Source organism: Pogoniulus pusillus, chromosome 14 (assembly GCF_015220805.1).
Source record: "Pogoniulus pusillus isolate bPogPus1 chromosome 14, bPogPus1.pri, whole genome shotgun sequence".
Lineage (NCBI taxonomy): Eukaryota > Metazoa > Chordata > Aves > Piciformes > Lybiidae > Pogoniulus > Pogoniulus pusillus.
Window position 1 is genome coordinate 18,220,462 of NC_087277.1, and position 27,626 is coordinate 18,248,087.

Here is a 27,626-nt window from a genome sequence, read left to right on the forward strand (position 1 = left end):
GTCTTGGCTTTAGACTGAAGTAAGATTAACACATGAACTTTTGGTAGCCCTCAGTAGTGCAGTCAGAGGAGATGGAAAGATAATGGGATCATGGGATAATTCTGATTTGAAATGACCACAGGAGAGCCCCAGTCCAGCTTATCACTCACAGGAGGAAATCAGACCAGATTGCTCAGGGGTCTAGTTAAAAATGTGCATTGAAAATAAATTATGTTAAAATATTTACCTTAAAACTTGCATTTCTTCATAACACCTAGGTGAGCCTTAACAGTCTTTCTGCCTCAAGTGTGCTGTCTGGCACACTCCATCCAAAGGGCAACAGACTTTAAAGCAAGGGAGGAAATTACAACCAGAGAAAACACACTGGGTAGATGGAGGGTGAAGAAGGTGGTGGGCAAATACACAGAATCACAGAATGTCTGAGGTTGTAAGGGACCTCTGGAGACCACCCAGTCCAACCACCTTCCTAAAGTAGGGTCACCTAGAGCAGGTTGCACAGGATGGCACCCAGGTGTGTTTTGAATGACTCCAGATATGGAGACTCCAGCACCTCCCTGTGCAGCCTGTTCCAGTGCTTTATCACCCTCATCATAAAGGAGTTACTCCTCACGTTTAGAAGGAACTTCCCTTGTTTAAGTTTGTGCCTGTTACTTCTTGTCCTGCCACTGGACACCACTGAAAACAGACAGCTCTCGTCCTCCCAACACTCACTCTTTAAATATTTATAAGCATTGACTAGATTGCCCCTCAGTCTTCCCTTCTCCAGGGTAAAAAGCCCAGAATCTCTCACCCTTTCTTTGTAAGAGGGATGTTCCAGTCCCCTGATCATCTTTGCAGCCCTTCACCGTACCCTCTCAAGCAGTTCCCTGTCCTTCCTGGAGAGCATACATCCTCTTCTATAAAAAAGTTAAAAGTATTACAGAATACCCGAAGAAGATGAGCCTGCAGCCCTTCACCGTACCCTCTCAAGCAGTTCCCTGTCCTTCCTGGAGAGCATACATCCTCTTCTATAAAAAAGTTAAAAGTATTACAGAATACCCGAAGAAGATGAGCCTGCCTAGTGCAGAGAGCATAAACTAAAACTGCCTTTGTCATCAGGCTCTAAAACTTGACAGCCATTGTTAATACTGTTAACACTGCCTGTGATTTTCAGACTCACTTCTGCCAGGATATTACTGTCAAGGCTAATTTATAAAGAACCAGGCATCTTTTGGTAAATAGGAAGGAATATGAACTAGTCTTGCTGTGAAATGTGGATTTCAATCACCTTCTCAGTGATCTCTCCCCTTGTTATCTCTGTAGGGTCTTTCCAATTCACTTGGTTCACCCTCCTCTTTCCTGAGCTGTTCAGAGAGGGCTGACTCCCCCTCCAAACAGCAGGGTCTCAGTGGGATGCTCCAGAGATTTTCTACATGAGCTGTTATCTGTTTATGACGCTAAGACTAACCTGCTGTCATTCTCTCACTGAACCACAGAATTATGTGGGTTGGAAGGGACCTCTTGAGATCACCTAGTCCAATCCCCCTTCTAAAACAGGGTCACCCAGAGCAGTTTGCCCAGGATCACATTCAGGTGGGTTTTGAAAGTCTCCAGAGAAGGAGACTCCACAACATCTCTGGGCAGCTTGGTCCAGTGCTCTGACATCCTCAAAGTGAAGAAGTTTTTCCTTATGGTCAGACAGAACTTTCTGCATTCCAGCTTGTGCCTGTTGCCCCTTGTCCTGCTGCTGGGCACCACTGAAAAGAGTTTGGGTCCATACTCTTTAATACTTGCCCTTTAGAAACTGATTACTTTAAGATATTGGTAAGATCTCCTTTCAGACTTCTCTCCAGACTAAACAGTGCCAGATCTCTCAGCCTTTTCATGTAACAGCGATGCTCCAGTCAACACTGGCAGGAGAAAAGGCATTGAGAAAAGACCTTATTGCTCTCCACATCTACATGAAAGGAGGTTGGAGTGAGGTTGGTGTTGGTCTCTTCTTCCTAGTAACAAATGACAGGATGAGAGGAAGTGACCACAAGTTGCACCAGCTGGAGATGCTCTCCACCTGGAGTGGGAACAATTTTGATTTTCCTGCCAAAGATATAAGAAATAAGAAAAAACAAAACCAAAAAGCAACAATATGACAGTCAGTCCAAGAGGGCAAGAAGTCAAACCTGCAGTAACAGCTCTTGAGAGCACTGATAGGGGCTGGTTGGTGGGCTATTGTTCTACACTGTTACTGATTAGCAGCAGAGAACTAGAAAGTGAACTGTTCTAACCTAAGTAGTAGGTAAGAGTGGTAATTTCCCCTTTGGGGCAGCAAATCACATCCACAAAAATAGCTGCATCGATGTAGTGTGGATGCTTGTACTGTCTGTGCCAACAGAAATGGTAGCAAGATATTACCTTTATTGAGACAGGCAACAAAAACATAGGCAAAGGTGCAGTAAATGGAGGAGGAAAGTAACATCCTTTTAACAAAGTAAATATTAACACTTAAGTAAAAGGATCTGCAGAAGCTAACCACTACCTCATCACAAGCACTAGAGATCCTTCTCTGTCTCTCTACCTTATCAGTGTACACTGACAGTCAAAATATGAGTCCTTAGCTCATTTTCAGTGGATATATATATATATGCAGATGTGTCTGCCTAAAATTCAGATTATTAGCAAATAATGTGCACGTCAGCACTATTTTCTCCTTCTGCAGGGGAGATACTTCACTTTTAGTAGGTGCTAAAGTCCATCCCTATTCAGCAAAGCTTTTAAGACATACATAAGCGATTTGCTGAATCGAGGTTTTTATTACTGGCTTCTTCATGCAGACTCACGGAAAGAAGAGTGTAAGAAGAAAGGGGTTTAGGGCAAGACTCTCTGACACTAGCAGTCTTTGGATAAGGCACTGCAAATCAAAGTCAAAGAAGGAAAATTATCTCTGGCACACAGTGGAAAACTCTCCAATTTAGTTAAAAGCACTTCACTACACACAGGATCATCATAAAGTCACACCTGAGACATAAGAAATGCCTATGGCTTAAAATAAATGTTATATATTCCTGAATCCTTTCTGTCTTGCAAAGTGAGACCTTAGGTTGCACACCTATCCCTGATGAAATACTGACGGCAGGAATAGACAGGCTCAAATCGTTTCTGTGAGGAGAGAAAGAAATATAGTCCTAGCCAGAAAAAGTTTGGACTTTTGCAAGTAGTCCTAACAAAAATGATGTGTGAGCAGAAAGGAGATGATGAAAGAATTTTCACAATGTATTACCTGGTGGTATTTCATCTCTTGCCTCTGTGTCTGGATGTATTGAGTTTACGGGCCAGATGGATGTGTAGCGATATACTTGTAACAGTAGCATTTAGAAGGAGAAGAGAAGAAAACACAGCAAGAACTCTCTGTTGCTGCACGTGATTTTTGTGTTAGCATGTAAATTTCACCTATGCCATTCTCCAAATTGTTACTGAGTTGTCATACGCTGCAGGCTGCAGAAGGAAAAGGATCCTGACTCCTCAGCCATTGGCTGAACATCACACCATGCAAGACCAACAGAACTGATTGGACACATTCACACTGCAGAGCACTTCACATGGATCTTCCCTGTGCCCTATGTGATGCCCTTTTAGCCATGGAATGTAATCTTCTATTTGCTTTCTCTGTGCAAGGTGGCATCATGAGAAAGTTGTGTGAGCAATTTTCTTCTAGCACAATGGTGGAACTCCTCTAGCACAATGATGTTCTAGGACATAATAAAAAAAGGTATCTGGCACTTTAAAGCAGCACTGATAACCATTCTAGATGAAATGAAAAAGGTCAAACAGAGTATTGTGTAATTGCACTGGCTTTCTGGAGAAGACTGAGAAGCAAATTATGTCCTGGTTGCTCTGGAAAGAACTCTTCATAGCTGCACTGGCAAGCACTGCAGAGCAACAGGCACCAATGTACAGGAAAAAGAACCCTGATCCTGGACTCCAAATACACAAAGTATTCATGAACTTTAACTTCACACTAGCTCCAACCAGCTCCTATGAATGTCTATTATTGGTCAGAGCTCATGAAGTGGAAACCTGCAGCACATCTTTTAATAGAATTTCATCCCACAGGGATTTAATTTGTGGGAGTGCTCTGAAAAGTGAACTAAAGCACAATATGTGAGCACAACTGTGTCATTTCCACCAAAATATGAGCCAGGGAGTGTGCCCAGGTAGCTAAGAAGGCCAGATTTGCTCCACAAAGAAGCCTGGGTAAGTCAACTAGCTCTTAAAATGATAATGATTGAGAGAGCATCATCTAGTGTGAAAAGGGGAGTCAAGATGACACTAAAAACACCAAATCAGGACTGGCTCACTCAGGGCAGAGCCTTTGAAACTTCAATCAATAACATTTTCCAGTGCTGACTGGTATGACACTGGCAGTTTGAAGGTAACAAGTTAAGGATGTGGAGATTGCCTGTGACGTGTTTTGACATGAAGGCAAGCAACTGTGGTTTGGAGCAACATGTAAGCTGTGGAGGTCCCAAATAAGGGGGAAGGCATAGACAAACTGGTATGCAGTGAAGATGGTCACTCCATGAAGCTGCTGGGACTGACATTTTTGTTGTCAACACTTGCTGAGGCTTCTCCACATTTCTCAAGAAACCAGTTGTTATTTTCACATATCTCTTACTTTTCCCTCCGTGTTTGCACAATTTCTAACAGACTTTACCCTTAGTTCACCTTACTTCTCTTCCCTGAATATCAGTAAAGACTACAGAATGTTTTGTGATCAGATCATCAAATCATGATGGTGTTGGATTGATGGTTAGACCTCATGATCTTAGAGCTCTTCTCCAAACTTAATGATTTTGATTCAATAGGACTACAAAGATGTAGAAGATGCCTGCATTCAGGCACTGAAACTGCAGGCATAGACTTCATTATATCCACATCATCAACTCCCCTTACCTTCTGAACAAGGTAACTGCATCAAAACTGCTTATGGAGCACAAGTTAACTCAAACTGTGTCGATACTTGGGCAATCACTGGCTAATCTGGGTTCAAAGTGTGCCAGGATATGCTCTAACATTTTAAAAGTGTAATGAGTCAGTTCCAGTGTCCTTGGTACTCTTTAATTTACTATTGGGAATTATCTAGACATTTTTCATCAGCACTTGTGACCTCTGAATTAGATCCATAGGGCTTTTTACATGTTTCTTCTGTTCAGCTTTGGTACAACACCAAGATCCTCTATGTGGTCTGCTGCTGTAGGAGAAAGGAGCTAACAAATGGGAAATAATTGAGAACAGAGCACTGAAGTGACTGAAAAGCAAAGAGAGACTGACTTGTGAAGAAGAGGATAACTGCTAGCATTTGAGGAGTTTAAAAGCCAAAGGGGAAGAATAATTATTTGTGGGCTCTAGTAGAGTTTCAGTAGGTGCAAAGAGCTGAGAATGAGAAAGGGATCTTTAGCAAGAGCAGAAGGAAGCATTTCATCAACACTGAAGCCTGCTGGACCGTGAAATAGTCTCCTGAATTAAATGGTGGCAGTCCTACAGCTCGGGTCATTTTAAATTAGACTGGCCAAAATACTTGAGCGGATTCTTTAGGGAACGACTCAATAGCAAGTCCCAGGGATGGCCATGTCAACCTTGCAGGCAGTTCTGCTGCTCAAGGTAATTAGGCTCCACCATGCTGCAATGAAAAGAGTGCGGCTTGACACTCATGAGGCACCAGATCTTTCACTTACAGTGCTTGTCATGCTATCATGTTATTTATCCATTGCTCTGACTTGAGAAGTCTCTGTGAAGAGCCCAGCAGAGCCCTCATAAGTCAAAACCTTGGACTATTGAAGGTGATGAAAGACAGAAAATAGCTTGAATTAAACCTTTTAAACTGCTAGCACCAGTGAGAGTTTTTACTGAAAATACCCCTCAGCAAGGCATGGCACATAGTAATGAGTGAGCAAGAACATGTCTGAACTAACATGCTCTGACAGACTTGGTGGGGCTATTTTTGATTCGTTTTATTTTTATTGTGTTTCATTTTCTGTCTGCTCACAAATGCTTGACTGACAGGCATGGAGGCTGACACCTCTCACCTCTCTGCAAAACAGATAGGGAATGAACATCCACATTTCTCAACAGAAACTCAGAGGGCACAAACTTTCCTCAAAACAGAAGTATTTTTCTCACACCTGTTGCCACACCGTAGCCAACTCTTTTGTCAAGAGAAGCACCAACTCAAATGATGCTTTGTTGATGTGTTTTGATTCCTTCAGGGTATCCTCAATTGATGGCTAGAAACTGGACAGAGCTATTCATAAGACTGTATAAGAAAGGAAAGAGGGTCATGGAGGACATGGGATGACCTAGTTGTCACTCCGAGGAAATGATGGTGGGATCTGGGAAGTATTTATCTCATCTTTCTTTCTCATCACCTCTGATGAACCTGTCTGCACTAGGAGGATCACCAGAAACTTTCTGAATCAATACATTATTTAGTATCTTTTTTAACAGGTCTTTCTAGTGATCAGATGAAACTATGAAGCTCCTCATTCAGTTGTTATCCATTTCTTCTCAAAATTTTATCTCCTTCCATTTTTCACATGACCACAGGTACCAAGGGGAGGCACAGGATGCTAAATTACATCTATTTGCCATGACAGAGCTTGTGCCAGCACTGAGCACTGACAATGCACATTACACTTCAGCCCATGTATTTCTGATGGCACATTTTACAGTGCTATATATAAAGTTGTTATGGCATCTATTATTCACTGCCAATACAGTTCAAGTTAAAATAGGTTTTATATAACAGTTCAAGGCAATATTTTAAGAAATAACACTTGTGTCAAGGCTGCTGTGTCCTACCAGATTTTGACATTTCCAAGCAATAAAGATCTTTATCCAAAAAGTGAGGTTTTGGCGAGACATCTCCTTTGCAGACTTTATTTTTAATCTGCAAGCAACAGCAAAAGAAGCACATTTAAATAAAATGAACAGCCAGGTGAACTTTTGACACGGCTGTTAGCATTCTAGGTGCAAACTGTGAACACTAGAAAGTGCCTCAAGGGATGTTCATGACAGAGAACAATGTCCCATTAACCTGAACCTCTGAAGAGATCCTGGAGATGCAGAAAACACACAAGTGGGATAGAGTCACTGGAACATTAAGATGATGTCTGTTATGGGCACAATTTCATATCTGTTTTTCAGGACACAGGATGGGATGGGAATTTATTTCCTAATTTCTTTAGTAATGAAAAAGGTTTTATAACTGTTCTTGCAAAAAGGGCAAATTCAATGTCTCTTAAAAAAAAACAAACCAAAGCAAACCAATCCACCAACCAGCCAAAAACCCAAGAAAGGACCATTACTGACACTAGCACCATCAGATTCTCCAGGTGGTGTGCTAACCAGTGTGGCCCAGAGCATACAATGTTCTAGCAATATTCTGTGACCTCTTCTCTGCTACTTAAGAGCTCTACATGTTTCTGGCGCTAGATATACAGACACATAAAATCCCCAGTAAGACCAATCTACTTGCATAAGGTATGTTTTCCCAGCTCTGTTCTTCACTCTTGTCCACAAAAGGCACAGGAGAGCACATGCTATACAACAATTTGGCAATAAATTTAGTTTATTAGTTTTGTTTGGCAGGTAGGATGTTTTCTTTTAACCTTCCTGGTTACTTGTTGGTTATGAAAACATACTGGAAAAAAAAGTCTTAAGGCTGACTGTGAGCTCAGTGAGAGCCTTCTCCACATGTCCACACTTTCTAATGAAATCAGCAAAGTTTTAATATACAGGATGATTCCTTGTGCAAGAAACATGTTCATGGGGGTCCACAAACAGAAAAACAAAATCCAGTGAAAATGATTTAAAAGCACCATCTGCTCTTTCAAATGCAACTGGGGAGAGGTACAACATAGTTCAAAAATCCATTTAATTTTCATTATATTTCTTTCAGAGGAGATGCTAAACAAAACACTACTGGTCCTAAGTGTTTTCCTTCTGTGGAGAAATGTCTAAGCTGCAGTTGAACACTGCTTCTGGAATGCAGTTCTCCTTACAAGATGAACATGGTTGTCAGGTAGTAAGATTCAGAAGAAGGATGGGGGGACCAAAGGTGAAAAGAAAGTGTACACATTCTTAAGGAACAGAAGGTTGCAGAAGGTGAATTGATTAAGCTGCGTAAGTCATTATCTATGTAAAAGTAAGCAAAGTATTCAGAAGTAAATTCATATCAGGCAAAAAGCTAAACAGGACCTATCAGACCAACAGATATGTCACCTGCACAAGACATGAATATTGCATTTATTTAGAAGTTACATAGAGCTGGGACTGGATTAACTCCTGTGAAGGAACTTAACGTGGCCATGTGATTAAGCATGGCTTTATGCAGAGACACCAGCAAGTGGTACAGAAACAAAGTACTGTTAAAGAGATGTGACTTTACCCCTTGAACTTCCAAAGATAAATCCATAGAATCATTAAGGTTGGAAAATACCTCCAAGAGGATTATGTCTAACTGTCAACTCAACACCACCATGCCCACTAAACCATGTCCCAAAGTGCTATGTCTACATGTTTTTTGAACACCTCCAGGGATGGGCAGCCTGTTCCAATGCCTGACCACCCTTTCAGGAATCTTTGGGTTTGGGGTGGTTTTTTTGTTTGCTTGGTTTTTTTTTTGTTTGTTTGGTTGGTTTGTTTTTCCTAATATCCAACCTAAACCTCCTCAAGTGCAACTTGAGGCCGTTTCCTCTCATCCTATCATTAGATACTGGGAAGAAGAGACCAACACCTGCCTCAATACAACCTCAGGAAGTTAGAGAGATCCAGGAGATCTCCCTTCAGCCTCCTCTTCTCCAAGATGATCAACTCAAATTCCTCCATTACCTTGTTCACCAGATGTGCCCTTGTTCTGTTGCTGGCTGCCTGGGAGAAGAGACTGCCTCCCCACCTGGCTACGGCCTCCTTTCAGGTAGTTGCAGACAGCAATGAGGTCACCCTTGAGCCTCCTCCTCTACAGGCTAAACAACCCCAGCTCCCCCAGCCTCTCCTCATAGGGTTTGTGTTCCAGGCCCCTCCCCAGCTTCGTCGCCCTTCTCTGCACACATTCCAGTATCTCAACATCTCTCTTGAATTGAGGAGCCCAGCCTCATTTTGCACTGTTAACTCAATCGCAATTTCTGTTATACTGCAACCAAAATCTATCATGAATAAAATCAGCTCAATGCAATTACAGGACAAAGTATAGTCCTTAATTAGATGTTCTGATTATTCTGAAGCTTTTTTGATTTTTTTTTCTCGGTTCATCTTGAGTTTAGGCCTCTAAAAGCATATGAATGAGAAAGGTTTAAAATATTCTGGTTTTACTCATTAATTGCTTAAATTTGAGTAATGACTTCCCCAAAAGCATAAAAAAGAGAAGTATAAAAGGAAAAATGTGGGATGTTTAACTTATTCAGGTCTCCTTTTGTTCCTTTTTTTTTATTTATAGCACTTCTAAAATATAAAAAAAACCCAAAGGATTTAGAATGCCTTCTTTTAACTTCATTAAAAACATCCAAATACTTTAATAAAGTTAAAAACACTGACTTATTTGAGGGAAAAAAGAAAGGAAATTAATTCCTTTTGTCTAGCCATTAAGCTCTCAAATGTAAAGCTGAATATTTTCTGCCTGTGACAAATTCCAGGTTTGAGACTGCATGCACCAAGAAAGTTGTTTTGCTGCAGAATCAAGCTCAAGTGAACTACTTCATTATGAACTCTCTTATGGAAAACTCAGTGAAAAAAAAACCCACCACATTAGTCTATGAACATTAATTAATTCTTGTCATTTTCATTATAGGTCATATGGATTTCTCATTCTTCCTTCTGCCACTGATTTCTTTTTTTAGAAACACTTGATAAGCTCTCCCACTTTTAGTAATGCTCCAGCAGCTGCAGTGTAAATCAACATTTCTTTCACCATGTGGAGCAATGCACAATCCAAGGAATCTGCTCTGCCAGCTCACAGGTCCATAATGGGAGAAGGTTACTGACCTCAATCTGCTGAATGGCCTCTTCCCGCTGACGGATGGCCTCCAGATCCTCTTCTGTGATTTCTGAGAGCAAGGCTTGGTCTTGGTTCTGGTTCTGCCACGTGCCATCTCCTCCATTGAAGATCTTCTCATCATCAGGTAGGTCAGAGAAGGGAGTCCTAGGGCTCTGCTGAGACTGGAGAATGGAAAGAAAGCAAAGGAAGCGTTAATGTTATCCAGTTTTACATCACCTTGTTATGGGAAAAGAAAATATTGCAACAGTAGATTGCATAAACAGTGGGAGGAAACTTATCAAGTCTTGAAGGAAGATCAAGGACCTTAAGCCAGATCTCCTGAGCTACATTTGAGCCCCAGCAAAGCACTCCAATTTTCCAACTGTTCTGACAGAACATTCATTTACATTCATCTGAAAACTGACATGTTCCCCTTCTTGGTTTTCCTGACAATTCTTCTGGAATTGCATGCTTTCTCAGGTGGACATGAAGCTTATGAATTTGTTTTAAAGACTTCATGATCCAAACTGCAACATTCGAAGTAATGAAGGATCCTATCTTATCTATTTACAAAATAAGTTAAACAGAGCTTTAAAAAAAAAAAAAAAAAGAAAAAGGAATGTGACTGCAGTAATGTGACTGCAGTCACCAGTTTGCAGAACTCAGTTTCACAGTGTTCACTCGGCAGCGTTGACCTGATTTTGCTGACACATCAGATACTATTTCCTAGATAGCTTGGTGTTCATGCTGGTTTAGGGATATGTGCTTCAGATCCAGATTTTAAGAACCTGTTCATGCTCATTGCACTTCAGGACATGGTTTAGTGGTCATGGTAGTATTGGGCTGGTGATCTTAGAGGTCTTTTCCGGCCTTAAGGATTCTATGGTCCAGCTGCATCTATGCTGCAGAGAGGAACACAGTTTTAACAAGGTCTTCTCTTCCAGGTATTTAGAGCCTGTAGAGATGTTAGCCTCAGTTTAGACTGGACTTAAAGAATGAACTGACACAAGGTTGGAATGGAAAATCAGAAACTCAAGCTCAAGTTCCCAACTAACAGACATTACTGAAGATCTCAATCTTAAACCTGCATGAGTACTTCAAACAATGTGCAAGGCCCTTTCACCTAGCCTTAAGCTAAGCTTTAAATCCTAATCAAAAGTTAAGAGTGAAAAAGTAATCCAAATGCTTCTGCTGCTCAGGCTGAAAGAAGAAATGGCAGTTCCTACAACACATTATTGCCCTGTCACAAAGTCTCTGCAAGACACAGGAGAGAACATGCACAAGGATTCAGGGAGATGTTCAGGTCTGTAAATCTGGATTTATCCAAGCCTTTTCAATAAGTCCTACCTGAAAAATAAAGGTCTTTGCTGTCTTGCTGCGAATAAGCTTCCACAGGTATTGAAATGCCTCAAATCTCCAGAGAGTGAAAAGGAAACAAGATTGTCAGAAAGGACCAGAGGACTTTTTCTTTGCTGCAGGACTGGAGAACTGGAAGGACTTGGCACTTACGGACATGGTTTAGTGCCCATGGTGGTGCTAAGTCAGTGGTCGGATTCAATGAACTTTGAAGTCTTTTCCAACTAAAATAATTATTTGATGGTATGACTCCAGTGGACATTGCAGTGGAAGCAATGCCAAATCACCACAGAAGAATGAGAATTGTATCCAAGGATGCATCAGGGAGGTGGGGAGGAATGAGGTGAGGAAAAAAAAAAGTAAAATCACTTATAATGTGTTTTACTTCCTGCTTTTTTGCTCTGGAGGAACAGTGAAGGAGGCAGAGGAAGAATGGGCAATATTTAACATCTGCAATCACATTTAGATACTCTAGTCAGCTAGATTTTGAAGACTATCAGGCATCTGGAAACATGTAACTCTTTATCTCTTCCTTAGTTTTTTAAGAAGTGTATAATTTCTGCATTTAGAAACAAGATCTTCTGCAGTTGCTTAAACCTTACATTATGAAATTAGTTTGTCATTATTATCACCATGATCTAGATGTAGACAAGGAAAATTATCCTACGTAGTGAAGGGAGTGAAATGATGGCATTAGAAGCCTACAGAAAATCAGCAGTAGTCAAGTATCTTTGAAACAAAAAAACAGAAGATTGAGATCTTGGACATTAAAGTCTGTCTTTGTTTCACCTTCTGCTTCCCTGGGATCTGTTATCTCCAGAGAAAGGGTATGTTAGAGGAAGAAAATCATCATTTAAAATAAGGTTAAAAATTAATTTACACTTTAAAAGACCCATTTTAATAGGATTAAGAAGCTCTGGGGGTATTTTATTGACTAATTATTATGTGCCTTGGACACTTATCTGGTGGAGTGCTTTAGTGCCAAAAGCATGTATTAATGGACTCAAGGGAAAAAAAAAACCTTGGGGTATTCTAGTATTTCATTTAAAGTGACAGAGTTGTCCTTTCATCTTCACCAGTGGGCTAACCAGGACATGCAGAGGCATTTATACTGCACAATGCCAAGCATTCTGGGCTGCAAAGGGGAATCTGACAAAGTTCAGCAAGGGCAAGAGTAAAGTCCTGAAACTGCTGAGGAATAACTTCATGCACGACTATGGGTAAATGTTTGACCTGAGGCTGTTTATCCAGGAGAAGAGACCACTGAGGGAGGTTCTTCTCATTGCTAATCAACATCTAAAAGGTAGAGGTCAAAAGAGTGAGGCCAGACTCTTTTCAGTGATGCCCAGTGACAGGACAAGGGGATACATGCCCGAAATGGAACACAGGAAGTTCCACCTAAACATAAGGAAAAGCTTATTTCCTTTGAGAGTGGCCGTGAAGTGGAACAGGCTGCCCAGTGCGGTTGTGGAATCTCCTTCTCTGGTGACATTAAAAACCCATCTAGACAACCTGCTCTGAGGGACCCTGCTTTAGCAGAGGCGTTTGGACTAGAAAGACTCCAGAGGTCCTTTTCAACCCCCACTACTGAGTAATTCTGTGGAGTAGGTGGAAAGAGCCCAAGTTTCTGCACTCTGAAGATGCAGGGATGCGATGTAATTAAATTCTTGGACCACTACCACAGCAAGGACATTGTGCTATGGGCCTAACTGAACATGAATGAACAGTTAAAGCCATGCTTTCCTACACAGATATGCACTTCAGTGGAAGATAAGGAACTTAACAAGTACTCAAACGTTTCCTGTTCCATTCTGATGTGGAAGCACAGGGTTACCAGGAGAGACAGCCATGCAGCATCCAACTCCATAGATTACATCAGTCCATGTAACACCACAGTTGTATCACAAATATGCTTGATTTTGGCCTGTGTCAACTCTATCAGTCATCTCCACTTGTTGGCCCTGCTTTCTGTAAATAACACGCCCCCTGAAATAACCCAGACAGTGCCATGCAAGTGATGCTGCACAGCCATCTCTTTGTGAAGCCAGCCATTCATGTGTTTAAATAGATAATGGTCTAGACACAGATGTTTTTCTCTAAACAAAGCAGTGGCTTAAGTTAATTTCAGAGCTGCTGAAGGCAATTACATGAGTTTGCATCCTTAACATCTTTGAGAAAATCCAACCACGGCTGCTGAGCGAGTGAGTAAATCAGGAAACAACAGGATGCAGGCAGGCTGAAATTTCCTTCCAGACAGAAACATGGCTTCAGAGTAACATTAAATAGATTCTCCATCACCTGCTATCAGGGTATGTATGGTGGCTGTTTGTGCCAACAAACTAAAAGTGGTTTTGTCTTTGTTGATGGTACAGAGCCTTTCACTTCTGTGATAAAATGAACAAATCCTACACTTGAAAGTGTGAAGAAACCTAATGACTTAATGCTTCTGCTTGAAATCTGAATGTAGCTTGATTTATCAGCAGCCTCTGTTTCCTTTTGAGTTGCTCTCATTGCCATATCTGACAAAATATTTCATTTATAGCAAGAAAAGAAACGATGGAGGGATCCCACTGAGCTTCCACAGATAAAGGTCCTTTTGACACTGCACTGGAAGGGGCCACAACTCCATTTACAGCCATTGCCATGTTAAATTTTATTTAGTACCAATTTTTATGCCCCGTGAATCCCTGTGTAATTTTCTGTTGGATTTCCTTTCATAAATTGTTAATTGGATGTGTTTGAAGTTGTTCTTTTGTTGAAATTTGCCTGTGGCAGATTTTTGTCAAGATGTATCTATAAACTAAACTCTGTCTGTGGGAAAAAAATATATATGGGAGAAAAAGCTGAGTATATCTGATACATTGAGTAGATCTTTTAAACTAAATTCTTAGAACTGAGGGTCACACTATGCTGTTATTCATCATATCTGAAAAATTCTGCTCGGGCACAACACTTTCTTTTTCCTGATGGATAAAATCTCTTCACTAAGATAAAATCATTGCTGCTTACAAGTACATTTTTTTTATCAGATTTATTCTACCAGTGGGGAGATGCTATATGGAGCTGCTGACAGAAAAAAAAAGGGGGGGGGGAAACCACAAGCAAACATAAAACCTAAAAATGTGGGGTTTTTTTATCTGGGTGGTGACAACTCCTGCCAGTATCTACTTTACCAGCAGTAAAATCTTTGCACCAGAAGTTGCATGTCTTGGAGCTGCTGACAGAAAAAAGGGGAAAAAAAACCCAAAAAAACCAAACACAAAACCTAATTTATTTATTTATTTTTAATCTGGGTGGTGACAACTCCTGCCAGCATCTACTTTACCAGCAGAAAAATCTTTGCACCAGAAGTTGCATGTCTCAGACTCCTCCCAGGTCTGTGCCTATGTTACTGCCTATTTGTGTATTAGAAGGCACAGAAGTGGGCCATTAACACACATGTTTTCTTCTCCTCGTACACAGCAGTATCACAAGCTTTACAATCCATATAACATAAAATCACCAAGTAAGGCACTGAAGTGACCTCTCTTCAAGTCCCCATATGGTCTTTACTCCACTCAGAAGCAGAAATCTAATATCAGCCCCACTTCCTATAATATCAACCACCCTTCATGGGTCCTATTCAAAGAGTTAGGGAATCTCCTGCACAGCAAGATGCATGCTGGCACCATCTCAGTCGTGTAGCTCTCTTTTACAACTCTGATGCCCATTCTTATTGCTTATTCCAGAACGGTCCTCTGATCAGAAATTAAGAACCTAAAATGTTGACTGGAGAAGGATGAGAATTGGCTTTTACTACCAGTGAAATGCTTAGATGTTTCAAAGGATAATTTATTTTCCACATCTCACCAAAACCTGCAGATGCAGAGGAAGATTATACGACAGAGAAAGACAGAGACACATAGATACAATCTCTCCAGCTCTAGCTGGTTACCTGAGCACCTTATCAAGATGTCCCCATAAGTCTCACAAAAAAAAGAACTGTAAATCTTGATGTAAGTAATAGAGATTTAGAGGCTGTCCAACAGAAGAGCAACACATTATAGGGACAGGAGGGTGAAGGGATAAAGAAGACTTTCACACACTTCTGCCTTCACTTTGGTGTGAAGGCATTTGAAGAGGAGACATAATGGAGCTCAGTGCCTGAAATCAGAGGACGTAAATCTATTTCTACACTATCTTCACCCACTCCAACCAGAAGCTGTGTCTGGAGAGGAGGATTTAATTCCTGACTGTGTTTGAAAACATGGGAAGAGGGTACTAATAGAGTATCTTAGGCTGGATATGACAGAGTTATTGGGGAAGGTGGTTTTCTCAACTGAACTAAAAGTCTCATCTTGAATAGAACTGAACATGAGTTCCTTCTTTTCTGACTACTTCTCCACTCACATGCATATTCCAAACAGCTGCAGCTCATTGTTACTTGGCTGCAAGACACTTGCCTTTGACAGACACACCACAGCTCACAACTTCATTGTTACTGCCAAGTTTATAGGAGCACAGGTAAAAGAAGTCTCACTCATGTAAGCTAATTTTGTGCTATATACTGCAGATTGTTCCAAAGAAATCTTCTGCAACCACAAAAATAACAGTATTTTAGAGGTCTTATATGACTAAGGTAGTAAACCAAGGAAGTTTGCTCTGTCTTCTCTAATCTCCAAGAGCCTTCTATACATCTATATGGCCAGCTCAAGCAGAAAGCAACACACCTCCCACACCTCCTGCAATTTATCACATCTCCTTAGGTAACATTTTGGCTCCGGCTTTCAAACAAAATGCAAATGCAAAGGCATTTATCCCTTGCTTTATAGGATGCATAGACATATAAACAGCCAGGCTACACTTTATGAGGATATCCTATTCTCACCAGCACCCAGGCTTAGAAATTCATGTTTTATTGTGTGTAGAATAACGAGGCCAGAGTGGCTGTGTTAAAGATCAATAAAATACTTTACATGGAGGGTCACTGTGCAGAATACTGCTGTAGTTACACCGTTTGCCTGGGTTCGACCCATTTTTAATAGCAGGTTGGCACTGCAAGCTCTACTGGGCAAAACTGGCAGTCTCCCTATCTACAATGTACAGCTAGGTTAAGAAGACAGATAAATCGGATTAGATGATCTTCCTCAAACCATCCTTCCAAAACTACTAACCTTGCAGCCTCAATGAGATTTAGAGCTGTATCTCACCAAGCCAAAGCCCAAAGCAATTACAGGTAAAACGGCCCCAGGCAGACACAGAACAAGCAGCCTGGGACTTCTAAATCTTTTAGAGGAGTGAAATAGTGATATTACAACTTTACATTATCTTTCCCACAGAAGATCGCAGCAGTGAATGGTAATCTAAGGTCTGTTATCTAACAGCAATCATCCTTGCTCTTTCTTTGCATTCAAGCACAGGCACACTCAAAACTAACAGCAACAAAGATGACTACCAGCCAGCATTCTGGCCTGGAACAGGAATAGTGTGGTCAGCAATAGGGAAAAGTCAGCACTGGTGAGGCTGCATCTCAAATACTGTGGTCAGTTTTGGGCTACTCATTACAAGAAGGGAATAGAGGTGCTGGAGAATGTTTAGAGAAAGGCAACAAAGCTGGGCAAGAGTCTTGAGAGCAGGTCTTGCAAAAATGAGGCAACTGGGAGGACAGGGCAATTTGGATTGTTTAGTCTGGAGAAGAGGAAGGTGAAGGAAGACATCACTGTTCTCTACAACTCCGTGGAAGGAGGTTGCAGTGAGGTGGGAGTTGGTCTCTTCTCCCCAGTATCAGGCCTGAAGAAATGATCTCAAATTGTGCCAGGGGAGGTCTGGATTTGATATTACAAAAAAAAGAAGTATCACTGAAAGGGTGGTCAGGCATTGGAATAGGCTGCCCAGGGAGTCACCATCCCTGGAAGTGTACAAGAAATGTATGGACCTGACACCTTGGGACATGCTTTAATGGTCATGGTGGTTGTAAGTCGGCGACTGGACTCAGTGATCTTTCCCATCTGAAACAATTCTGTGATTCTATGACTCTTAGGTGGGATATTTTCAACCCTTTCTGCATGTATTACTAACATGTGCAAATACAGAAATGTGTTCAGCATTTTCCTCGAGTTATGTAAATTTGATTACTCTGCACCAACGTGGCATGAGAAAAAACAGCATGGGGAAATTAGCATAAAGGGCAGGGTTGAAGTGCATTTTTATCTAAATTCACTAGACTCTCTCATGTGTTTCTTTCTTCACTCTTGATCAAGTTGTTTACTTTTGAGTGATGTGAACCTGAAATTGAGCAAGAAAATTGCTATTTCTACCAGCTTCCTGCTATGGAATCTGCAAGAAATTACTAAATTCAGGGAAAATGTAATAGCAGAAGCTATTTTCCTAGTTTGCTTTTCAGCATTTATAAATTTAATCACTCAAGTCTCTGCAGTCATGAAGACTAAGAAAATCCATTTAGCTTCCTGGAACTAGAAGAGACTTAGTAACAGAGTACCTAGTTCATGCCTCCTACTGTTCTCTTCTTCTTTATTTTTCCTTCAAGACTTTATTACTTCAGCAAATTCATTCTGAGCAATCCTGACCTCATCACCTAGGGCTGCACTAGCTCAGAGTCAGTCTTTCTGTACTCAGGGTGAGAGAATTAAATGACACATCTCTGGCAGATGGAGAAAAAGAAAATAAGCTGGGAGCCTGAGGTTTAGCTCTCTGGTAGCCAACATGCTTTTAAGAAGCACAGTGTACTTTCACCCCAAGGTGAAGACCAAATTTAAGAGGAATGCCCATCCTACCAGGCTTAGATGGCGGGGCTGACAAGGATGTTTTGCTCATGGATATCATCAGCTTCTAGGGCAAACTTCAGTTGATGGTGAGAGATAGATTTGTCCGTGCAGAATTCTCACAGATGCCCCAAAAGGGAAGGAAGGAATAGTTTGTCCTGGTCCTACTTCCAGTACCCCTTTTTTCCTTTTGATTTGGCAATTTTATCCACCATGCAAATAAACAGTTCCATGACAATATGAGTGAAAACAGCAACATGAAGAGAGGTAGAAATTTCCCCTCTCTGTAGCCCAACATATTTTCCTGTCTCGATTCATTTCACTGACTTAAGTCTGATTACATATCTACACCCATCCTTCTCCAAGGCAACTGCCTGTGCTAGCACTAGTTTCAGATGGCATCTCTACACATGCACAGCAAGTGGATCAACATTCCCTTAAGACTGTCATGAAAGAAGCATTTACCAGTATTTTTATAGCATTATATTCCTAAAGCTGTTCCTGGCCCTTTCCTAGCTGTATGAATGATATTTTCATAATTCCCCATTCTTGTACAACTCTGCTGCTGGAAGGGGGTGTTTTGGCTGAGACTGCTGCCTGAGACCTGCACTCTACATTGTTCCTAGGCAGAAAACTTCTCTGCTTGCAGCTCCCTCACTGAATATCTGAAGCACCCAGCATCTGTGTAAATGGTCTACCCTTGCAAGAACTCACAGATACATCAAGATTGTGTAGAGAGTTTTGTCTCCCCATGCCAAAGTATATGCCACACAGCTGGTGAGCAGGTTGCTGCTAGAAAGGCAAACAAGGAGATTGAGTTACTGGCTCACTCCTTAACATCCAACCAAAAAAAAAACCCCAAAAACAACAAAACCCAAAAGAAAAGTGAAAAGACTTTCTCCATGGAGATAAGAACCTCTAGAATGGATGCAGTGCCACTCTGTAGTACAGAACAGTGGGATATTAGGAAGATGCTGGAAATAAAAGAAGATGTCTTTTCTTTCTACAAAGGCAAGGGCAGTGTTAAGAAGAAAAGGCCAATACGTAGGACAGTTGACAGTGAGTCTAGAGTACACATGGTCTGTCAGTATCTTACACGTCCTTAAACCATTCTATGATTCTGTGATCTAGTTGAAGATGTCCCTGCTTGGTACAGCAGTGCTGGATAGGATGACCTTTGAAAGTCCCTTTCAACCCAAACCATTCTATGACTTGTCCCACTCAAAAAAGCCACCTGAAGCAAGTGTTAAGTCAGCAGCACACAGCGCACAGCAACGTGTCAGCAGAGAAACCAAACACATCAAAACCACAAGCTGGGGAGCTCAATAAGAAAGTGTCTTTCACAGACCCTTTGCATGTGCACAACAGAGAAGGGATAAGGAGCGAAAGAGGTTCACACTTCCTCGATGCTGTGTAAATCTTGGGGGTTTTCTTGCCATTTACCCACAAATTTTCCTACACTCAAGCCTGTTGATCCAAGTCTGACTGCAGGCAGCCGCTCGCTTGGCATACGCTAATACATAAGCCCTTCATTGCTTTTCCTCAGGACATTTTTAATTAAAATACAAACAAAGGTAATGAACACGTTTAAAAGATACAAAATGACAGACAGGTGCAGTGAAAGAGGAGGCGCTAACAGAATCGAAAGGAAGATATTGGACATCTAATTTGGAACCACCTAGCAGCACTTCTCTACCACAGGCTGGAATGGATCACTGATATGATCTGTGGTCACCCTCTAGTGAACCCATTCACAATGGCCAAACAGCAGCTGTAGAGCTTGACCCGCCTTCTCTTTTCCACAGATTAAAGGCTTTCTATCTATGTCTTTGACATAAACCGAGAACAGAAGTGATTTACTTGTGGAAATTAGCGAGGCAGGAATTGCAAGACAGGTAGTTAATTTTATTTCCCAAAAGGCCTGTGCTGTGGTAGGCTTGATAGGCCCAGAACAGGCTCACACATGGCCTGTCTTGCCTGGGCATGCTTTGCTGCTCCACCAGAGCGGCAAGCGCGGGAAACGGACACAAAAGAACCTGGAGCCACCAGGGCCCTGTGGTGTAAGCTACACACACTCAGCTTGTGCCTGCCTAGTGCAAGGCCCGTGCTTTTCTGTGACCCTGCTTTAGCTGTGGGACTTGACTTCCAGACGTCCCTTTCAACATCTGCCATTCTGTTGTTCTGGGATTAGGTAAATTCAGCCACAGATGGATCTTTGTTAGCAAAATGCCTGCTGAGAAGTAATAACCATGGGAGTTGCAAAGGGTTAACTTTGTAGAGTGGGGATAATGGTTGGACTTATCTTGGGGGTCTTTTCCAACCAGAATGTTTTTCTGATTCTGTGATTTCTAAATGGGAAAAAAAACAAAACAAAACAAAACAAAAACTACCAATTTTTTTTAATTAGCTTGTCCACGGAGAGCAAACCAGGAAGAATGTGACAGTTTGCTCATTTATCCTGTGCAAGGTCTTTCTAGGGCAAGATGACATGAATTTAACCTTCCAAACAGTCACAAGAAATAGGGAGTGCCAGCAAAGGAAAGCAATGCAGACCAGGTTTATTATCCTCATGTGCTCCATGCTGTCTCTGTGATATACGTTTAGGCTGACGCTACCCTTTCTTCAGCTCAAGTGTTCAGTCCCACACTGCATGATTAGCACTCAGGCTTGTTGAAGGCTTTCGGGAGGATTGAAAAGCTACCTAAAATGTTTGCAGAATAAAGCATCAGGGAAAGGATTAAGATTAAAAAAAAAAAGCTGAAAGGTTTTTAGCTGAGTGGCTCTGGAACGTGACATGGAACAAAACTGTCCAAAATGTGCGTATTTTTTCTAGTTAACAGCAGGACAAGGTCTTAATGGTGTCAGAGGTAGGAGAGGCCACAGATAAATATGCAGATAATTTCTACCACACATTTTTATTGGGCGATTATTATTATTTATTTCGCTTCTGGTTTAACTGTGCTATTGACTTTCCAAACTGATGGGGCATTAACCATCCACACTATTGTTCTTTATTGGCTGTAGCACTTAACCTGCATGTTTCTTTCCAAACATTAGGCCATTCTGACTTCTATCATTTAACTCGGTGAATAATTCACTTGATCTTCATTTGTGTTTTCACCTTGAAAGTATTTATAGACTGTAATCATGTCTCTATTGACACTTTCTTCTAGACTACTTAATTTAGCTCCCTCATTTTCTCATCTGATGTTTATAGACTACATACCTCATGTTATTTTACTTGCTCTATTCACATTCTTTTTTTTATTCTCTATATACCAATGCCCTTCCCAAGCCATAAATTCCAAGACTTCATTGTTTGTGCCATAAGCCCACATTTTTTCTTGGGAACTTTCACCCAAATATGGAAGAAATGTATATTATATGTTCAAGTCTGCTCTGAAAACTGCTGTATGGGGCTTTGGTTGGTTGATGGGTTGGATTGGTTTCCTCTTGGTAATTTTTCCTAACTATTCTACCTAGTCTTGAAGGACTCGAATCTGGACATTTTCCATTCCTACAGTAATAAAGGAGAAATTGAATGATACTGAAAGGCTAGGACATACTCACTGAATTAAAACCATATTTCACTCCTCAACACAGATCTCTGGCTCCAAACTCACACTGGGACTGTATACTCTCAGTGCAAAGATGACAGCTTTCTGATATTCCTTTGAAGACTAGATTGTTCCTCAAGCAAAAGATAAGAGATTTACACTAGATAAGAGGAAGACATATTTTACAATGAGAATGGAGAAACACTGGTACAGGCTATTCAGAGAAATGGTAGAAGACTCATCCCTAGAAATATTCAGGTCCGGGTTCACGGGACTCTGAGCAACTTGATCTAGTAAAAGGTGTCCCTGCTGAGTGCAGGGGGGTTGGATGAGATGGCCTCTAAAGGTCTCTTCCAACTCAAAATGTTCTATGATTATATGCAGTGGTGCACAGCATGTTCAAGTATATAACACACTGCTCCTTGGCGTTCCTTTATGTGTATGGAGATGAGATTTTCATCATATAACTTTAGACTTTGCATTGCACAAGAAGCAAAGCACTCAGCACTCTGCCCAGTCTCTAACCATCGGCACTGTCCTCTAAAAGTCCAAAGAGGAAAAAGGGGCTACAACGAACCACAGGAAGGATGTTTACAGGGAGTTTATTTCCTTCTGTGTCCTGTCTACTCAGAACAGCAGAGAGGGTTTCTCTAGCAGTAATTCCAACAGCGATAAAGTTATGTTCCTGCTTTGCTAGGGTTTTTTTTTGGCCTTTTCTTCACTGACTTTCTAAGGAGCTATAAACTGCCCATAGAACCAAGTAGCTGTTAAGAGAGTTAACTAAAGTTAGATACCATTTTTTTTCCTATCAGATATCAGAGAAAGAGGGACAAATTCAATGCTGATTCAGGATGAGAGGCATAGATGTGTAAGTGGGATCCTTTCTAACATTACCTTGAGATGTTTCCACAGTAGATTTCTTCATTTGAATTCATCTGCCAAATTGAACTGTCAGAAATCCACCTCAACAAGCTTTACATATCCATACTGGAAGCACTGACCTCCTAGCTCCTGATTATGACTCCCATTATATTTAGTGGAGACATGGTCAATAAAGTCAATGGAGATAAGAGCCCTATTCTCCAGACTAAAAAAGACTGACATCTACTTAACATGAGGTTGTGTTGTTGACTATAAAGGGAGCCTTGAAAGTCAGGCTCCCAAGCAGAGGCTTATGCTTGTTATGCACAGGTATGGCCAAGGAAGACTCTTTTTCCCTAGATAACAATTCATCCTACTTAGCTCAGATGTGTCCACTAAGATGTGTCCATTTCTCTCACCTGATTGTAGAAGGACTCTTGGTGCCTTTGGAAACAGAAATCTACACTGTGAAATAATTAACAGAGATTCCTTCAGTGAGTGTGGTGTGAGATCCCACTACCTTTGTCAGGCAATGGATGAGGACAGCTCATGCAGAAATCTCATCTTGCCCTATCTGGCACACATAGAGTTGAAAATGTATTTGCAATTATCTATTCACAGTAAGCAAGGAGTGCCAAAGACACCACTGTTTTACTGATGCATGGTTTGTTTCTTCAGGCTTCACACAGAATGACCTTCTATCTCACCGCACAGAAGGCTGAACTGTATGAAATGTTGGATTTCTTTTGACAAGTTTCCTCCAGCTGGTGAGATCTGGAAACAACTAGCATCTCCCTCACAGACCAAGTCCTTAATAGACTCACTAACACCACAAGGATATGAAGAGATCTAAGCTATACATTTACACCGTATGAGATCACACTGCACCAAAACTTTGATAGATGCTTCTGCTATTTGCTCATCCTTAAGGAGCAATGACCCAAACATTAGCATGTCTAGTAAATTGTTCTAATGTGTGGCGAAAGGGGACTAATGGATACAGTAATTGATTGTTTGATGGATAGCTGGGGAGCCCTTTGATTATGAGTTTTTGCCACGGTCCAAGACATTTTCATTCTCCAGTTAACCCAGAGCTGATTGCTTGCATGAATTATCTTCTTCTCTGTCTGCAAATATCATTCTCTTAATAAATATTTCATTAGAAACAAACCAGTGTTGGGGAGAGAGGAGAAAGCAGATGCTCAGTGCTGTGTCTTTTCAAGATGTTACAGAATCTGCAGAACAGACGCAGTCATTATCTATTAAATGTGCTCAGGTCAGACAAGAGGTCTTTGCTTCTCTAGGATTTAGTGCTCAGAACAATGCAAGAAGCAGGAAAAAAGCTTGAAGGTCAATTTAAATAAATCAAGAGAGGCGCAATATGGACCAAGAAGTATCTAGTGCAGTGGGGAAGCCCCTGTTAAAGTTGGCTTCTTTACAAGTACCACCTTCTTCTCTACCAAGCTCCAGGATGAGCTTTCATATTACTGGGAGGAACTCCAGCCCAGAAAAAACAATGCAAGCAAGAAAATAGAGTTAGAATTCCTGGGATTTAGTTGCTGAGGGTTTAATTTTGTTCCTAGTGAAGCTTATGGCTCATGGATATCAATGGAATATTTTCGATCCCTGATCTTTCTACAATGATTCCTCAAAAGTTATGTGCCACCTCTAATTAGCTTTATGATATTTAACTATGTATTCAGAACACCTGTACTGAAGTTGTTTGCTTCAGTACAGCTCATTAGCATTTAGCATGACATACCATGGTACTTTGAGTTATGAAGGTGGATTCTCTTCTTTCCAAATCAAAGAATCATTTTGGTTGGAAAATACTTCTAAGATCACTGACTTCAACCTAAAGGACAGTGTAGAAACCAGGTAGAAGCAGAATCAATAGAAAATAGACTCTGTTCTGTCATTCAGATTCCCAATCCTGGACCAATGCTGTTTCATATCCATTCATCTTTTGCAGTATGAAGAGAACACTTTGGACTACAAACAATACAAGAGGAAACAGCCTCAAGTTGCACTAGGGGAGATTTAGATTGGATGTTACGAGAAAAGTCTTCAAGGGAAGGGTTACCAAGTCATGAAATAGGCTGGCCTGGAGGGATCAAATAGCTGTGTAGAAGGCATGAGGTTTAGTGGTGACCTGGCCATGCTGGGCTAAGAGTTGGACTTGATGATCTCTTCCAGCCAAAACAATTCTATGATTCTATGACATCCTCAGACTCCATTGGGCAGTGTGACTTGATCAACTAGAGTCAAACGTACTTTGCTGCAGCACAGAAAGGAATCATTACATAAACTAATCCCAATTCACTTCAGCACCACACACTTAATATGCTAAAAACTGCTGCAGGTTTTAAATCCTCTTGTACTGAAAAATTGTTGAGGAGTGAAATACATCATGTTCCCTATTACTCTCCACCCTGTGTACATCCCCAGGGCATTCAGACACACTTATCTTGTTTTGCTAGCTGTTCCTCAAGCATATTTATATTGTTATTTTCACAATAGGTATCATCACGTCAATAAGCACAATTTAAACATTAACAGTATGGCTATTGGCAGAAATGTAACTGATCATATCATACCCTATGCGAGGGGTACACGCATCAGAAATGGCTTCAATGCATTCTGGTCTCAGTTCTTTGCCAACATGTCTACAGAGGTGAATGGCTTGAACAAAAGGTGGAGGAGAAGAAAAACAGTGATACAGGAGGGGTGGCAAATAACCAGAAACACAGGAGGAAATAGCAATAATGGATGAAGATCACAGAAGATGCTTGGAAAGGGGGAGAGGTGGTTGTAGTGAGGTGGATGTTGGTCTCTTCTTCCAAACAACTAGTGACAGTGTGATAGTTTGAGGTTAGCTGGAATATTTTAGTGAGAGAAATTAGATTATAGGCTGTGAAAAGGAAACAATGGTGATGGCTACTTCACTCGTAGGCTTGATGAGATGTATAAAAACAAGATCATAAACACAGACAACATGGTCCATGTGTGTCTCAAGGTGCCTATACTTTTCTCCCTGGCCTGCTTTTCTGTGTAATTAATCCTTCTGCTTTCTAATCCCCCTGGCCAATCTTCCAAACTCACTTTGCATCCAAGGCAGAGTCTGGGATAAGGTAGAGGTGTGGAAAGGAGGTGGAAGGGTGGCTGGGAGCCTCTCCTGGGGACTCTGGTTTCTAGAAGGGGAGTTGTGTTTCTGTATTATTTTTAACTTGTATATTTCTGTCTATAGATGCATATATTGTAAATATCTGCTTGTATATTGTGCTAAGCTGGAAATACAAAGCTTCATTCTTTAATTTCCATCTTGGCTAAGTTTAGTCTGGGTGATTTCATAAGAGTGAAGGGTGGGCAATTCCCAAAACATCACAGACAGGACATAAGAAAATGGCCTCAAGTTGTGCCAGGGACTGGACACTAGGGAAAAAAAACAACCAAAAAACAAAACCCAACATTTAGTGAAAGAGTGATTAAGCACTGGAGGTCACCATCCCTGGAGGTGTTCCCAAGATGAGTAGAAATGGCACCTGGGGACATGGTTTAGCAGTCATGGTAGTGTTGGGTTGACAGTTTGAGTTGATGACCTTAAAGGTCTTTTCTATCCAAAAAAATTCTATGATTCTAAAGCATGGAAGTGAATTCAAAGGAAGCCAAAGGCAGATCCAGGGTGCTTCCAAAATGCACAGATCTCTCAGTAAGAAATGGTCTGAGATAGGGCCACCTGCAGATCTCCCTCACAGGCAATTAAATGCTCAGTAGCACTGACATATTTCAGAGGCAAGGACGGGAGAAGGAAGCCTTTAAAATCTTTCCAAAACCACTGCAGCCATTAGGGAAGCCCACACATTACTGTTGTTGTTGCTTAATAACCACACACAAGCCAGCTTCTGGGGATTAAAGTCCAGAGTGGCTGAGCAGTAAATCCCATTTACAGGCAGAAATCTTTGTCTTCTTCTGGAGCGGATACTAATTTCTAAAGATAGTCCAACATCTTCCCCATGACTGGAAACTTTCTTGCCATAGGGGACTTCTAGTAATAGAGACTTAAAAATGAATAAAAGAAAAGCATTGGAAAAAACTCTCCTTACAGATAAATACTAAACTCTCTGCTGATCTGAGATGAGACTGAGGGAGGGAATTGTTGGCACAGTTAATGTTGGACATATATTTTCCATACCAAATTGTGGAAGCAAATTGAGCCCATAACGTCACTGCATATTTTATCATAAGCACCAGGCTGCACACTGCCTTTCTCCATGGAAAATGCTCTATGAACCACTGACACTGCCTGCCATCAGTGAAGGGACATCGATCTGTCTCAGCATTTTAAAGTCCCTGATGAGTTTACATTACCTTTCTGCTGGAGTCTTTCTATTCGCTTCTACCACCCTTGCTTTACCCCTGCTGCTGCTTAGCTCAAACACAGCTGTGCTAATATGCTGGAGCCACAGAGTGCATCCACACTTTTTTCATCCATTTTCAGGTTTCATTTTGCAGATAGAAGGGGATGTGAGACCAGACTGATCATAACTAAAAGACAAGCCCTTCAGGTAGCTCTTGGGCCAATCTTCCGAGGATGTTGATACATGCTTTAATTTTGTAAGAAACATTTGGCTGAGGTTACAAAAGGCTTTGAGCCTCCAAAGTTGAAGGAAGTTTTCCAGAATAAGTCATGCTAGTTGAGTTGTCCTGAGTAAGTGTCATCACTGATAATTCCTTCCTGCTAACCAACAAAGCTGGTGAAGTGTGTAGAGAATAAGTCTTACAAGAAGCATCTGAGGGAACTGGGATTGCTCAGCCAGGAGAAGAGGAGGCAGAGGGAAGATCTCATTGCTCTCTACAACTATCTGAAGGAAGGTGGGAGTGAGGCTGGGGTTGGTCTCTTCTCTGCAATATTAGGTGATAGGACAAGGGGAAACAGCCTGGAATTGTGCCAGGGGAGGTTTAAATTGCATATTAGGGAAAAAAGAGAAAAACACTGGAAGGATGGTCAGGCATTGGAATAGGCTGCCAAGGGAGGTGGTAGAGTCTCTGTCCCTGGAGGTGCTACAGAAACATGTGGACATGGCACTT

At 41.2% G+C, this 27,626-nt stretch overlaps 1 protein-coding gene across 2 annotated transcripts in view; it reads right to left on the reverse strand.

Annotated features, from left to right (window-relative positions):
* The window catches only part of TSNARE1 (t-SNARE domain containing 1), a 477,462-nt gene that overhangs the window by 207,473 nt on the left and 242,363 nt on the right, over positions 1 to 27,626 (reverse strand). For both annotated transcript variants that reach the window (XM_064154390.1, XM_064154391.1), the window contains one exon: positions 10,012 to 10,185. In XM_064154390.1, the coding sequence (XP_064010460.1) occupies positions 10,012 to 10,185 (174 nt within the window). The remainder of the gene's footprint in view (positions 1 to 10,011; positions 10,186 to 27,626) is intronic.